This window comes from Ursus maritimus, unplaced genomic scaffold (assembly GCF_017311325.1).
Source record: "Ursus maritimus isolate PB19 unplaced genomic scaffold, ASM1731132v1 scaffold_32, whole genome shotgun sequence".
Lineage (NCBI taxonomy): Eukaryota > Metazoa > Chordata > Mammalia > Carnivora > Ursidae > Ursus > Ursus maritimus.
The window spans coordinates 13,867,346-13,880,231 of NW_024425786.1; the positions used below are offsets into that span (position 1 = coordinate 13,867,346).

At 55.2% G+C, this 12,886-nt stretch overlaps 2 protein-coding genes across 5 annotated transcripts in view; one reads left to right on the top strand and one right to left on the bottom strand.

The window, feature by feature from the left end:
* Nucleotides 1–1,852: 1,852 nt before the first annotated feature.
* LOC103666814 (aflatoxin B1 aldehyde reductase member 4) lies at nucleotides 1,853–10,358 on the bottom strand. Its single transcript, XM_008694892.2, has 7 exons — nucleotides 9,982–10,358; nucleotides 6,289–6,476; nucleotides 6,030–6,134; nucleotides 5,241–5,337; nucleotides 4,911–5,010; nucleotides 4,168–4,297; nucleotides 1,853–3,186 (listed from the first exon to the last, which is right to left on the bottom strand). The coding sequence occupies exons 1-7, from the start codon at nucleotides 10,316–10,318 to the stop codon at nucleotides 3,025–3,027; spliced, it is 1,119 nt and encodes a 372-aa protein (XP_008693114.2). The 5' UTR covers nucleotides 10,319–10,358; the 3' UTR covers nucleotides 1,853–3,024.
* Nucleotides 10,359–10,487: 129 nt separating this feature from the next.
* SLC66A1 (solute carrier family 66 member 1) overlaps nucleotides 10,488–12,886 on the top strand; it is a 15,637-nt gene continuing 13,238 nt past the window's right edge. Inside the window, exon 1 of one of the 4 annotated variants that reach the window (XM_040645865.1) lies at nucleotides 10,488–10,603. The gene's annotated coding sequence lies outside the window, so the exon portion shown is untranslated. The remainder of the gene's footprint in view (nucleotides 10,604–12,886) is intronic. The other 3 variants (XM_040645867.1, XM_040645866.1, XM_040645868.1) reach the window with 3 other exon arrangements.

The window sequence follows — 12,886 nt, forward strand, 5'->3', positions numbered from 1 at the left end:
AGGCTACATGGCGGGGTCACGTGTAAGTGTACCACTTGGAAGCAGCTGGCATTGCAGCTGACGATCAGCATCAACGACCAGAGTGTGGGTGCTTTGGCCTCGGGGGACTGCACCACCAGCTCTAAGGTCACTTCTCAGACTGTGGGAGCAGGTTAGCATTCCCCACTGAGACACGATTCACACATTACACATACACTGTCTACTTCAATGGTTTTGAGAGTATTTGGAGTTGTACAACCGTCACAGTTCTAGAGCGTGCCAGCACCCCCCAGGAGAACCCTGACCTCATTAGCAGCCACTCTCCATTTCCTGCAACACCCCTTCCAGCCCTCGGCACCCACTAAGTGACTTTCTGTCTAGTCGACTTGCCTGTTCCAGACATTTCATGTAAACCAAATAATCCGCTAGCAGGTCTGCTGTGACTGGCTTCTTCCACTTAGCATGTTTTCAACGTTCGTCCACATGGTACATGCTTCTTTACTTTGTTCCTTTTTATTGCTATTCCATCGTATGAACAGACCGCCTTGTATTTATCCATTCATCAGCTGACGGACATTGGGCTGCTGCCACTTTTTGGCTATCGTTGCTACGAACATCTGCATACAGATTTTTGGGTGAAGTTTTCACTTCTCTTGGGTGTATACCGAAGGGATATAATTGCCAGGTCATACGGGAACTCTAGGACTTATCTTTTCAGGAATGCCAGACTGTTTACAGAGTGCCTTCACCGGTTTACATTCCCACCGGCAGTGCAGGAGATTCCAAATTCTCCACACCCTTGTCAACACTTGCTATTGTCTGTCTTTTACTTTAGCCATCCTGGTGGGTGTAAAGTGGTATCGCTGTGGTTTTCATTTCCTTTCTCCGGTGGGTAATGATGTTGAACAGCATTTCACATGTTTATTGGCCCTGTGTCTACTTTCTTCAGAGAAAGGTCTATTCAGGGACTTTGCCTGTTTCTAAAATTGGGTTTTCTATCTTTTATCAATGAGTTCTAAGAGTTCTTTATATATTGTAGATACAAGTTCCTTATGATATGTGATTTACAAATATTTTTTCCCATTCTCTAGGTTGCTTTTTTACTTTTCTTTTTGTAAAGATTTTATTTATTTGACAGAGAGAAACAGAGATCGAATGCTCAAGCGGGGAAGCGGTGCGTAGAGGGTCCCCACTGAGCAGGGAGCCCAATGTGGGACTTGATCCCAGGATCCTGGCAGACGGTGAACTGACTGAGACACCCAGGCGTCCCACCTTTTTCACTTTGATGATGGCATCCTTTAAAGCACATACTTTTTAAATTTTGATAATATATAATTCTTTTTTGTCTTCTGTTGTTGGTGACTTTGGTGTCATCTAAGAAACCATTGCTTAACCCAAGGTCGTGAAGATTTACTCCTATACTCTAAGAGCTTTATAGTTTTACCTTTGACATTTAGGTCTACAATCCTAGAGTTCATTGTATGAGTGTGGATGGTGTGAGGAAGGGGATCCACTTCATTCTTTTGCATGTGGATATCCAGTTACCCCAGATTACTTTGTTGAGGACTATCTTTTGCTATTGAATTTTCTTGACCCACTCTCTAAAATCAATTGAAAGTACACAGAAAGGTTTGTTTCTGGACTCTCGGTTCTATTTCATTGATCTGTACGTCTACCCTCACGCCACTAGCACACTGTGTTCATTACTCTAGCTTTTGGTGAGTGTTGAAATCAAGAATCAGAGAACTTAGTCTTCATATATAAGGTTATAGCTATTCTGTGTCCCTTGAATTTCCAGATGAATTTTAGGATTTGTTTATGAATTTCTGTTTAAGAAAAAAAAAAGACAAAACAAAAAACCAGTTGGACTTGATAGGGATTGCATTGAATCTTTAATCTGAATTTGGTGGGAGTTTGTCATTTGAAGCAACTTGATTTTAGGATAGCTAACTGTGAATGGAAACTGATACTCCATCCTGCTTAGGGAAGAACGCATTTTATTGTGAAGACAAGAGAGGGCGACGGCTGTGGAGAATAAAATTCTGTCTGCAAGGTGTCTCCCTCTAGAGGGCAAACGGGACATTTCTTAGAACAGACAGTGTTTCTGATTGGTGGTCTGGTCTGACATTTCCAAGCTGAGCCTCCTTCCTCATTTTAAGATAAGCAAGCTGACTTCTCCCACTTGGTCCACACCCATGCCCCCCCCAGGGCTAGACTGATTTTTCTGCTCTAGGAATGGTCACCAAGCAGCGATGAGACCTGGGATTTATCTTCCCCAGCGTTGGGTGCCCCCTGATTGGAGTCGGGGTTGCCAAGGAAAATGGGGACCTTGGCTGCCATGCCACCTTTCCACCTCCAGCAGCAGGAGACCCAGGGCAAGGCTGAGAGTCCTACAGATGACAAGGAGACAGGAGGCTTTCACCAGGACAGGAGTAAAGCCACCGCCGAAATTTAGAGGCTTCTAAAAATGTCACACAGCATCTCAGGAGGAGCCCAGGAGCATCCTTATTCTTCTTGGTGGGGACGCTAAGGGTAGGTTTTGGCCCCAAGGATTCTACTTCTAAGTGCCTCTATTTCCAGGTGATTCTGCCTAAGAGAAGTATATTCAGGTGCACGGCCTGCTTTCCTTCTTCTGTGCGCAGCAGAGCGACGGCCACCTCAGCCCTGCCGTTGAGAGCTCAGGCTCTGCCCCTGCCCTCTGCGGACTGCAGCTCGTGGTTCTGCCCCGTTGGCAGTAAGCCCCGGGCAGATGAGAACAGGCTGCAGACAGTAGAGGACACACGTTCGTGGGGTTCACTGAGGGCCCAGGCCGGTCACGTGCCTGCTTTATTCAGACAGGAACGGCCCAAGTGGACCACAGCCCCAGCCTCTACACACTGTGAAGCCAACTGCGAGCCAGGACGGAATCTAGAAAAATATCGCATCGGTCCAGACAATCAAAAAAGAGCATTTTCTTGGTTAATTAAATCGAGTTAAGGCGGACTCGTCAGTAGAAGAGGTGACGGGAGAGAAAGAAACCTTTGTCAGCCCCAGCCAGGACTGGCCCTAGCGGAAGTAGCTGGGACATTCGTGGGCGACCAGCTGCCAGGCGCGATCGAAGGCCTGCACCACGGCCGGCTCTAGCGGCCCTTCCTCAGTCGCTGCCAAGTTCTGTGTCAGCTGCTGCACGCTGGACATGCCCAGGATGACCGCGTCCCCGAGGGCACCCTGCAAGGGGACACAGCCAGGTGTGACTCCAGCCACACATCCTCCCTCCCAGCCCTGCCCCTGCCGAGACCCAGGCTCTGATGTTTATTTATGCCGAATACAGTTCTGTAAGGAAACTGAGAAGCCTTCAGTGATTTTAACCATGTGACTCAAACCCTGTCGTCTTTCCCTCTGCCGTCACTCTGCCCGTCCTCAGACAGACCTGTGCTCAGAGCGCAGCCCGGCCGCTCAGCTGGGTGACGCTTGGCTTACTTACAGGAATCAGAAACTATGTCAGGCACTTAGCCCCGGTTTTTTGAGAAACTACTCCCTGTGCGTCCAACACTGGGAACTGCGTCAGGCTGATGCAGGCGGGACGTTGTAGCTAGGGAGACCGGGGACGCCAGAGCAAGAGGGACCCCAACTCCCACTGCAGTGTGAGTGACGCTAATGGGTTTTGAGCAATTTTCTACCCCCTGCACAGCTGTGTGAAGCCATGTCCTCATCTGTAAATCCGGGGCACTGGCACTTCATAGGGCTGGAGAACTAAGTACATGTGAGCGAAGCCCTCATCCGGGGCCTGGCGCTCAGACAGGAGCTTAGGACAACGGAAGGGCTCTCGTCAGCTCTGTCAGCAGGAGAGACTTCGGAGGGGAGAACTGCTTTGGTGGGGCGCCTGGCCGGCTCAGTGGGGAGCACACGACTCTGGGTCTGGGGTTGGGAGTTGGAGCCCTACACTGGGTGTGGAGGGTACTTACGAATAAAACCTTTTTCTCTTTTTTTAACATAGGCTCCATGCCCCACATGGGGCTTGACCTCACAACCCTGAGATCAAGAGTCACATGTTCCACTAACCGAACCAGCCAGACGCCCCCAAACAAAATCGCTGGGGCAAAACAAAAACAAGAAAAAAACAATGAAATCCGACTTAGAAATCACGTCAAGGTAAGTGATTCCGGCTCTGCTACGAGGGGCGGCGGGGCCCCCGGACGGCCGGCTCACCTGCAGCTGGGAGTGGTGGTACATCCAGCGGAGGGCGGCCGAGGTCATGCTGGGGGCGCTGCCGCCATACGCAGCCTGCAGGGCCTTCTCCACCAGGGCAATGGCCTCGAAGTGGTTCTCTTTCCAGAAGCTGGGCAGGTGAAGGGAGTGGCACAAGGGTCAATAACCCGGGGTCACGCTGGGCTAGAGCCACAAAGCCAAGCATGAGAGCTGTGCCACCCAACACTGCGGAGTGGGGGGCCCAGCGCCCTTCCTGCAGCGGCCGGCTTGATCGGGCAGCAGAACCACTGGGCACAGGAGGCAGGTGGGTGACCCTCACCAAACACCTCAAAGACGTCTTTCATCTCTTTATGATTCTTAAGAACTGTCTGCCCTCCCTTTACCGAGTGAAGCAAAGGTAAATAATCCGGGGGTGGGGTGGGGTGGGCATGACTCGCCCCAGGCCTCCTGAGCCTGCATCCAGGGCTCGCTCCTTCCTTCCTGGCCAGTGGTAAACACTTCTCAGGGAAGCGCTAGGCCTCGGAAGACCTGGCATGAGACCCACGGGTCCCTGTTCGCTCACAGAGCTCCCAAGAAAACAAGAAACACCGCCGAGATTGGTCATTTCTGCAGGAATCAAGAGACACGGGTCCAGACAGCAGGGGAGACCCAGAACCACCAGGAAAGGCGCCTAGAATTTCTCTACGTCAGATAAAGTGGACCCCACATCCCACCCATCCTGACGCAGCCCATCCCCCACTCACCGATTCCTGTAGATCTCAGCCCAGTTATTCCCGAAGAAGCGGCCCATGGGCTGTTTCCCGTCCTTGTCCTCATACTTGTACTTGCCGGTCAGCAGGCCCCCTGCGGGGGGACACCCATCAGAACCGCGGCCCACCCTGCTCCCAGAGGCTGTTCTGGACTGGTGATGGGGGGGCTACCCAGGAAGGATGGAGGACACAGCCCAGCCTCTCTTCAAACCCCTCCCTGCTTCCCAGGTCCCGGGCCAGCCCTCTATCGGGTCAGGAAGAGGCAGAGCCGGGGCCAGGAATGGCCTCCCATCCCAGCGGACCCGCCCTCAGAGCAGCCCCTACCAGCCAAAGGGTTGTAGGCATAGAACCGCAGTCCGAAGTGCCTGAGGCAGGGGAAGAGCTCCGTCTCCACCTGCCGCGTTGTAGCGTTGTACATGCCCTGCGGATAGAAGGGCAGCTGCAGGTGTGCCCGTATCAAAGGAAGGGACCCCACAGCTTCCCTGGCACAGCCCGCAGTTCACACCCTAACAATCCTTAGGACCTTCACAATCGGGGCATCTACTTGGTGCAAAGGAAAATTCATTCATGCAGCCCACATTTCTGAGCACCAGCCAGGCGCTGCACATGGATTTCCATCCACACACCAACAGGACAAGGCCCCTGCCCTGAGAGATCGAATAGCAAGGTAGGGCGGCCACAGGTACAATCAAGGAAAGCAGCACTCGGACTCCACGAGTAAGTTCTGCAAGCGGTGTCCGGCACCAAGCAGGGGTCCAAACGTTTGCTGAATGAACAGGAGAGAAGTAGGGCCTGAGATCACAGGCTCCTCTGGGGCATTGGGAAAGGCTTCCAGGGGACGAGCCATCTAAGCGAGGCCTGAGCACTTCGGGCTAGCCGGGACCAGGGGAAGAATGGACCAGGCTCGCGCACACACAGGCAGGAAGCAGGAAGGTAGGGCCCCAGGAGCACACGCGGGCAGGAAGGGGAGCCAGGCCAGAGCCACAGGTGCACTGGGAGGCATCCCAGGCTGTCAGCAGGGGAGGCGCTGTGCTGGAGAGGAGGCAGGCATGGGCCGGGAGAACTGGGGATCAGCAGCAGCCCTGCAGATGGGCCCTGCAGCCCCGGCCTCACCTGGTACACGGTGGGCACGATCCAGCCGTTGCTCCTGCAGAGGGTACAGATCTCGGCCACCTCCCAGGAGGCGTAGTTGGAGAGGCCAAGCTCCAGGAATTTGCCCTGCAGGGGAGAGGCCTTGGTCAGAACCTACCACCGCCCAGGACACTGGAAAGGGGAGAGGGGGGTGGGTCCTCTGGGAGTGGGGTCTGTCTCCGGCTCTGTTCTGGGACTACCCCGCTGCCTCCTCTCTCCCGGAGCTGGGGGGTGGCCTCACCTCCTGGTGCAGCTGGTGGCAGGCATGGAGCGTCTCCTCTACGGGGGTGTCGTGGTCTGGGGCATGCAGGTAGAAGAGGTCCACTCGGGGGCACTGCAGCCGCCTCAGGGATGTCTCCAGCTGGGCCCGCAGACTGTCAGGCTTCAGCGACTTCCCATCCCATGGATTGGCCTTGGTGGCGATTTTCACTTTTAGGGGAGCATGCAATGATTACGAGGCTTATTATGTGAGCTTGCCTAAATTATTTCGGTTCTCTGAGCCTCAAGTCTCTAATCTGTAAAACGGGGGTATAACAGCAGAACTGTCCTCATAGGGAGATCGTGAGCATTAAATATGTAAGTTCTCGGGGCGCCCAGGTGGCTCAGTCGTTATGCGTCTGCCTTTGGCTCAGGGAGTGATCCCAGCGTCCTGGGATCGAGCCCCACATCAGGCTCTTCTGCTGGGAGCCTGGTTCTTCCTCTCCCACTCCCCCTGCTTGTGTTCCCTCTCTCACTGGCTGTCTCTCTCTGTCAAATAAATAAAAATCATAAAAAAACAAACAAAAACTAAGTTTTCTATGTTCACGCTGTTATAATCACTAGTATTAGTCTTTGCGCCAGGCTTTACCTGGAGGCACACTTGCTCCCTCCCCTCCAGGAGCTCATAACCTAAAGGTCATGTTACGATAAGGTAACTGCCATAGAGAAAAGCCCCAGTGCTGAGGGAGCCCGGAGTAGAGGGGTGTGGCCATCCTGGGAATTCCAGGGAGGGCTTCCTATGGGGATGATCCCGGAGCCAAGTCTCTTAAGAATGAGTCCCGGCCAAGAAGGAAGGATAGGAAGCATATTCCACAGCCTGGGAAGGTGGGCCGAGTCACAAGGGTGCACACACACAATACATGGCGACCCATTCCTGCAACTGAGAGTTGTAAGAGCATCAACTCCAAGCAGGGAGCAGAGGGACAGGGGACAAGAGAAGGGTGAGAGACCTAATCGCAAATGCTTTTTTCAAATCCCATCAACCAAAGTCAGCTACGTTCACTGTGTCTGTGGTCGGGAGGGAACTCAAGGGGGCAGGCCTGGAAACGGGGAGGCAAGAGGCTGCGGGGAGAATTCTGCAGAGATGTGGCTGCCCAAACAGGCGCTGTGGGCAGAGACCAATCTGAGAGACTGCAGGTTTCCCCTGCAAGGCAAACCGAGCAGAAGCTGGTTATCGATCGCCCGGCCCTTCAAACTCAGAGAAGCGTGCACACCCACACCCCCACAGCTGAGACACAATCCCCATGAGAACGAGGTAGCGTTCTGCCACGCAGGCGGCTGCGAAAGGCTATCAAGGACACTGGCTGTCTGGATTTTGCACTTTTCGCACCTGGCAAAGGCAACTCAGCAGGTCAGAGGGGAGGCCCGTGACCACTTGGGATGTGGGAGAGAACCAGTCCCACAGCTGCTTGTGCACATTTTCTCCACATCTCCGCAATTCTCAAATCCTCTGCATTCTTGCTGTGACCTGGGCCTCAAGTCCAACCTGCGGACTTTCGCTCGGTGAGTGCCCGGACTCAATGAAGGAAGCAAGGAAGGGCTGGAGGAGAAACACCAATTCAGCAACAACATCTCCATTACTAATGAGGGGGCAGCAGGATTAAGTAGGAAGGGTGGGTCTGAGAGACAGCTTCCTCCAGATCTACCAAGCTCCGAATCTAAGGAGGACCCAGAGGGGTTCTGGCACAAGAGCTGGGAAGGGCAGAAAAGCAGCAGCAGAGGACGGTAGTAAAAATAACAGTGAACATTTACTGGGCCCCATGGATGCGGGAAACAAAGGCAAAAGAAAAAAATTGAATTTCCTGACACGTCCTTGAAACAGGCAGAGGGACATTCCTCTAGGAACTCAGGGGCCTTGATGTTAATACTTTGCTAGAGCAAGAGATAATCTTAGCCTGACCACTACCCCTGCTGCCCCGGGGTTCCTGTATGTTTACTCTGACATAATAAAAATTCCTTTGGAAACTTCCTTTATCTCTATCCCCTTAAGATACATGCTGGCAATCATCCTCCAAGCATATGTGCCGCCGATATACATCTGAAAGGTCTCACGACTGAGTTTTTACTAAACAGTAATAAATAAATGACCTTTTCCTTTTTTTTTAAGATTTATTTATGTATTTTAGGATTTTATTTATTTATTTGACAGAGATAGAGACAGCCAGCGAGAGAGGGAACACAAGCAGGGGAGTGGGAGAGGAAGAAGCAGGCTCATAGCAGAGGAGCCTGATGTGGGGCTCGATCCCATAACGCCGGGATCACGCCCTGAGCCGAAGGCACACGCTTAACCGCTATGCCACCTAGGCACCTCTATTTATGTATTTTAGGGGGCAGGGGCAGAGCGAGGAGAGAGAATCTTAAGCAGACTCCGCACTGAGCACGGAGCCCACCATGGAGCTCAATCCCATGACCCTGAGGTCATGACTTCAAGAAACCAACCGACTTAACCCAGTGCACTACCTAGGTGCCCCATGGCCTTTTCCTAACAATAGCGAGCCCCTCAAGGTCCTGGAAACCTTGTTTCCAAAATGCCTTGGAGGCTTGTGCTGTCCCTAACGCCCTCCCAACCTGAAAGAATATGATCAGTCACCCATCACAACCCCAGTGCTGTTCTTTATGCCCACCGGTCCTGTCCCCGTACTTTGATAAAACCATCTTTTTGCACCGAAGAAGTCTCAAGAATCTAAAGAATTCTTTTTTGGCCATTGGCTCCAAACCCCATTTTCCTATATTGCCACCACGTGCCAGGCACCCTCGTAGGCATTTCCAATGGCATCAGGCTAATGAGGGACAGTCCTCGCCACGCACCTACATCCTCCACTCAAGCCGCACCTGCTTACCGGCTGTCCCTCCACATAGCAGACGCTGCATTTCCAAACCTGGTCGGCACACAGCTGGGCCCTTAGCCTTTGATGCCCCTTTCTCCCATTGTCTTCCCAGCAAACTATGACCGGTCCTTTAAGGCCCAGCTCCAGTGTGCTCTGAACTTTCTCTAGTGCCTCTCCCTGACCCCTAAATTCCTCAAAAGTGCTTCTTCCCTCTTCTGGGCTTCAACCGTACCCATTAGACTCTTAAGTTCCCTGCAGGTCGGTTGGAACCACTCTCCCTCCTTTAGCCCCACAGCAAACCTCCCCACTCCCCACATACCATCCCTGATCCCCCAGCCCGGTTTGTGACCTAGTTGCAGCTCTCTCTGGGAGCCAGGGTACTGCCAACTGAACAGAGCAAAGTCTAGCGACTAATGAAAGACCAGGATGAAGAGGGTACTCAGGGAGCCATGGGAGGTGAAGGCGAAGGAGAGAGGGGCGGTTTGGGGCACCTGGTAGGGTTGGAGGGGGTACTGCATAGCTCTGGAGACCACTCCCGCAGAGAGGTGCCCCAAGAGAGCAAGACCGGGAGGAAGCGAAAGACTAGACCAGGCTCCGGGTAAGACTCAGGGGTGGAGTGGGGTTCCTGAACTGCAACTCCAGGGGAAAGAGAAGCGGAGGGGAAGGAGGTCAGGACAAAGCAGTCTGGCTGTCCGGGGCGACACGTGCATGATGCCTAAGGACCAGGGGGGAGGGGCCCAGGGGGCGGTCAGCGCCCGAGAGGGGCCGAAGCCGTCGGTCCTGGCCGCGGCCGGGCCACGGCTGGGGCCGGATGGGCGCCGCACGGAGCGCAGGGAGGTAGAGGTTACCTCTGCAGTCGCCGCCGCCCAGCCCGAGGCCCAGGCCGCCCACGATGCTCTCAGACTGGCCGTCGCAGTACATGAAGGCCGTGTCCAGCTCCGTGTGGCCGCGCTCCAAGAAGGCGCGCACGGCCTCGGCGCTGGAGGGCGCGTCCATGCGGCGCCCCATCTCCATGGTGCCCAGGACTGTGGCGGGCCGGGCCGGGGCCCCGGAGGCGGCCCGCGGAGGCGACAACGGCCGGGACATGATGGTGGCGGTGGCAGCGGCGCGAAGCTCGGGCGCCGGGAGACAACGGGCGCAGCGAAAAGTGCCCCGGGTCACCGCGCGAGACAACACACGCAGCATGAGGTCGGCGCCTGCGCCCTGGGTCGCCTCGAGTCCCGCCCACCTCGCCGCGGGGGAGGAGCCGGGAGGCGGTGAGAGAGCAGGGACAGGCCGCGCTCCGCCCCACCGCGCACGCTCGGTTCGCTCGCACCGCTCGCACCGCCCCCAGGGGCTGCCCCCTCCGCGCGCGGCGCAGGAGGCGGAGCCACGCGGCTCAGGGACTGGGCGGGGCGGGGCTTCGGGTCAGCTGATCCAGGCTGTGCAGACTGAAACCAGAAGCCGGGACCAGCGGCGGATCCTGACGCGGTGAGCCGGGTGTGAGGCTGGGGGCAAGCCCGAAGGCTGCGGGTCGGGACTCTGGGGCGTCGCTGCCACGTCTTTCCAACAACCTCTTCCAGCCCCTGGACCGTCTTAGGCTTCTGTCCCCTCCTTGGGGCTCGAGATCCGGAGACGAGGCTCTGGGCCGGGATTAGGTGGCCCCTCGGGTGCATACGTCCCCCTCCCGAGTATGGTCTCTCGGACCAGCCTGACCAGGGTTTGGGGTCTGGGTCTTCTTTTCACCTCCTGGTTCCGGGGGACGGGCCCCATCGTTTCCGACGGCTTTGTTTTCCCCGGGGCAGGCAGGGGAGGGGGCCTCTCGGCGTTTGAGCGCTGACCCCAGCAGCTGCCCTGTCATTATCCCTGCCAAACAGGCGGCCCGCGCTGCCCTGAGTCACCAGGTGGCCAACGACCCGGAGGCCTGGAGTGTATGGTAGCCACCAGCGAGGACTCTCCTCCCCTCCACATGAGCCATTCTGCAGGGAGCCCAGATAGCCCTCTCCCCACTTATGCCTGGGACGAGTTTTGAAGTGTGTACATGGGGAGCTGGGTTTGAAAGTGTGAGGACTGGGTCTTGTCCATGCAACACTTAACCGAAGGCTGCTTTGCGCCTGTGATTTGGGGAGGGTAGTGCAGGAACACGCTACAACCAAAGTAGAGTAATAGCCATCCCTGGCTATTACTACTGAGTGTTTAATCTGTGCCAGGCGCCATTCTAATCCCTTGGCCTGGATTAAGTCATTTAATTCTGCAGTCGGTCTCGAAGGTGGGTACGTAGGTTATCCCCCCATTTTGCAGATTGGAACTCTGAGGCTCAGTGACCTGCCCTGGAGTTCTATACTTGTGGGCATTAGGCAGGTCAATTCCAGAGTGCTCGCTCCTCAAACCTAGGTTATCTGAGCTCACAGCTAGTTTCCTTCTTCCTTCCTTCCTCCCTTCCTCCCTTCCTCCCTTCCCCCCTTCCCCCTTCCCCTCTTTCCTCTCCTTCCCCCCTTCCCTCCTTCCCTTTCCTGACCTGCCCTCCCCTTCTCCTCCCTCTCTGTCTCCCTCTTTCTCTGTCTCCTCTCTCTTCCCCAGCACTGTCTGAACCTTCACTGTGCAGCTGGTGCTGCTGGCCCTGAGGGTCCATCACGGCCAGGGTAGGGTGAAGGGGGAGGTGTGGCCTTGAGGAGCAGGAGTAGCTGAGGAGTGTAGTAAGCATTCTTCAGATATGTGAAGGAGGGGAAGGGAAGAGGTGACAGGTGTCATCCAGCCAGGCTTGGCAAGGCGTCTTTGAGAGGGCATGTTAGAACGGTGTCTCCCTACCAGGCCCTCCAGGGGGAGAAGGACACTCCTAAGAGACCACCTGTGCAGAAGCCTGGAGGCCTGCCACTTCCGTGGGAAGCATCTCCCTGACTCAGCTTGGGATCCGAGAGAGAAGCTTGGGTGTGGCCCGAGATGCCTTCTCCAGTGTAGGCTTTCTCAGTGCATGGCCGCGTGCATCAGAATCAGCTGGGGTTGCTTTTTTTTTTTTTTTTTTAAAGGATTTTAAAGTAATCCCTATACCCAACATGGGGCTTGAACTCACAACCCTGAGATTAAGAGTCACATGCTCTACCAACTAAGCCAGCCAGGAGCCCCTGGGGTTGCTTCTTAAACCCAAAGTCCCTGATCTGAAGTCCGGAAACACTGAGCCTGAGCTCTGAGCATGTGCCCTCCGTGGTTCCAAGGCACGCACCCCTGCTGTGGCCCTTGTCAAGCCTATGGATGCAGTCAAGCTTTCTTGCAACCCTGGACATCCATCCTCACTGCGCTGTTTGACCAGGAGGTGGGCCCATTCCCAGAAGCCAGGCCTGGGGCCCAGACTGGCTCCCTAGCTGGTTCAGAACCTCCAGATGATGGGCCCTATGCGCAGCGGCCCCCAGAGCGTGTCGTAGAGTGTCCTGAGCTGTGTGTATGCCCTGTGCAAGATCAGGGACCACCCACCCCGTGCTCTGGGCCCTGTGAGCCAAGCTACAATCCTCCAGATGCCCCCTTCCCTCACTGGGCATGTATTCACTTCCTTTTCTCCCTAACCCGGTGCAAAGGGAGCAAGAGAGTGGCCGCAGGGTGGTTTTGCTCCTGGACTCTTATCCTTCACAACAGTCTCCAGCGTGCGTTTGCTCAGGCACGGGGTGGGGGTGGGGGGTGGGGGGGCAGAGCCTTCCTGACATGCGTCTCATCCCACCTGCCCTTAGAATTCTCCACTTGCCAGCTCTGACCGTGTTGATGGACAGTCCTACTTTCTTTTTT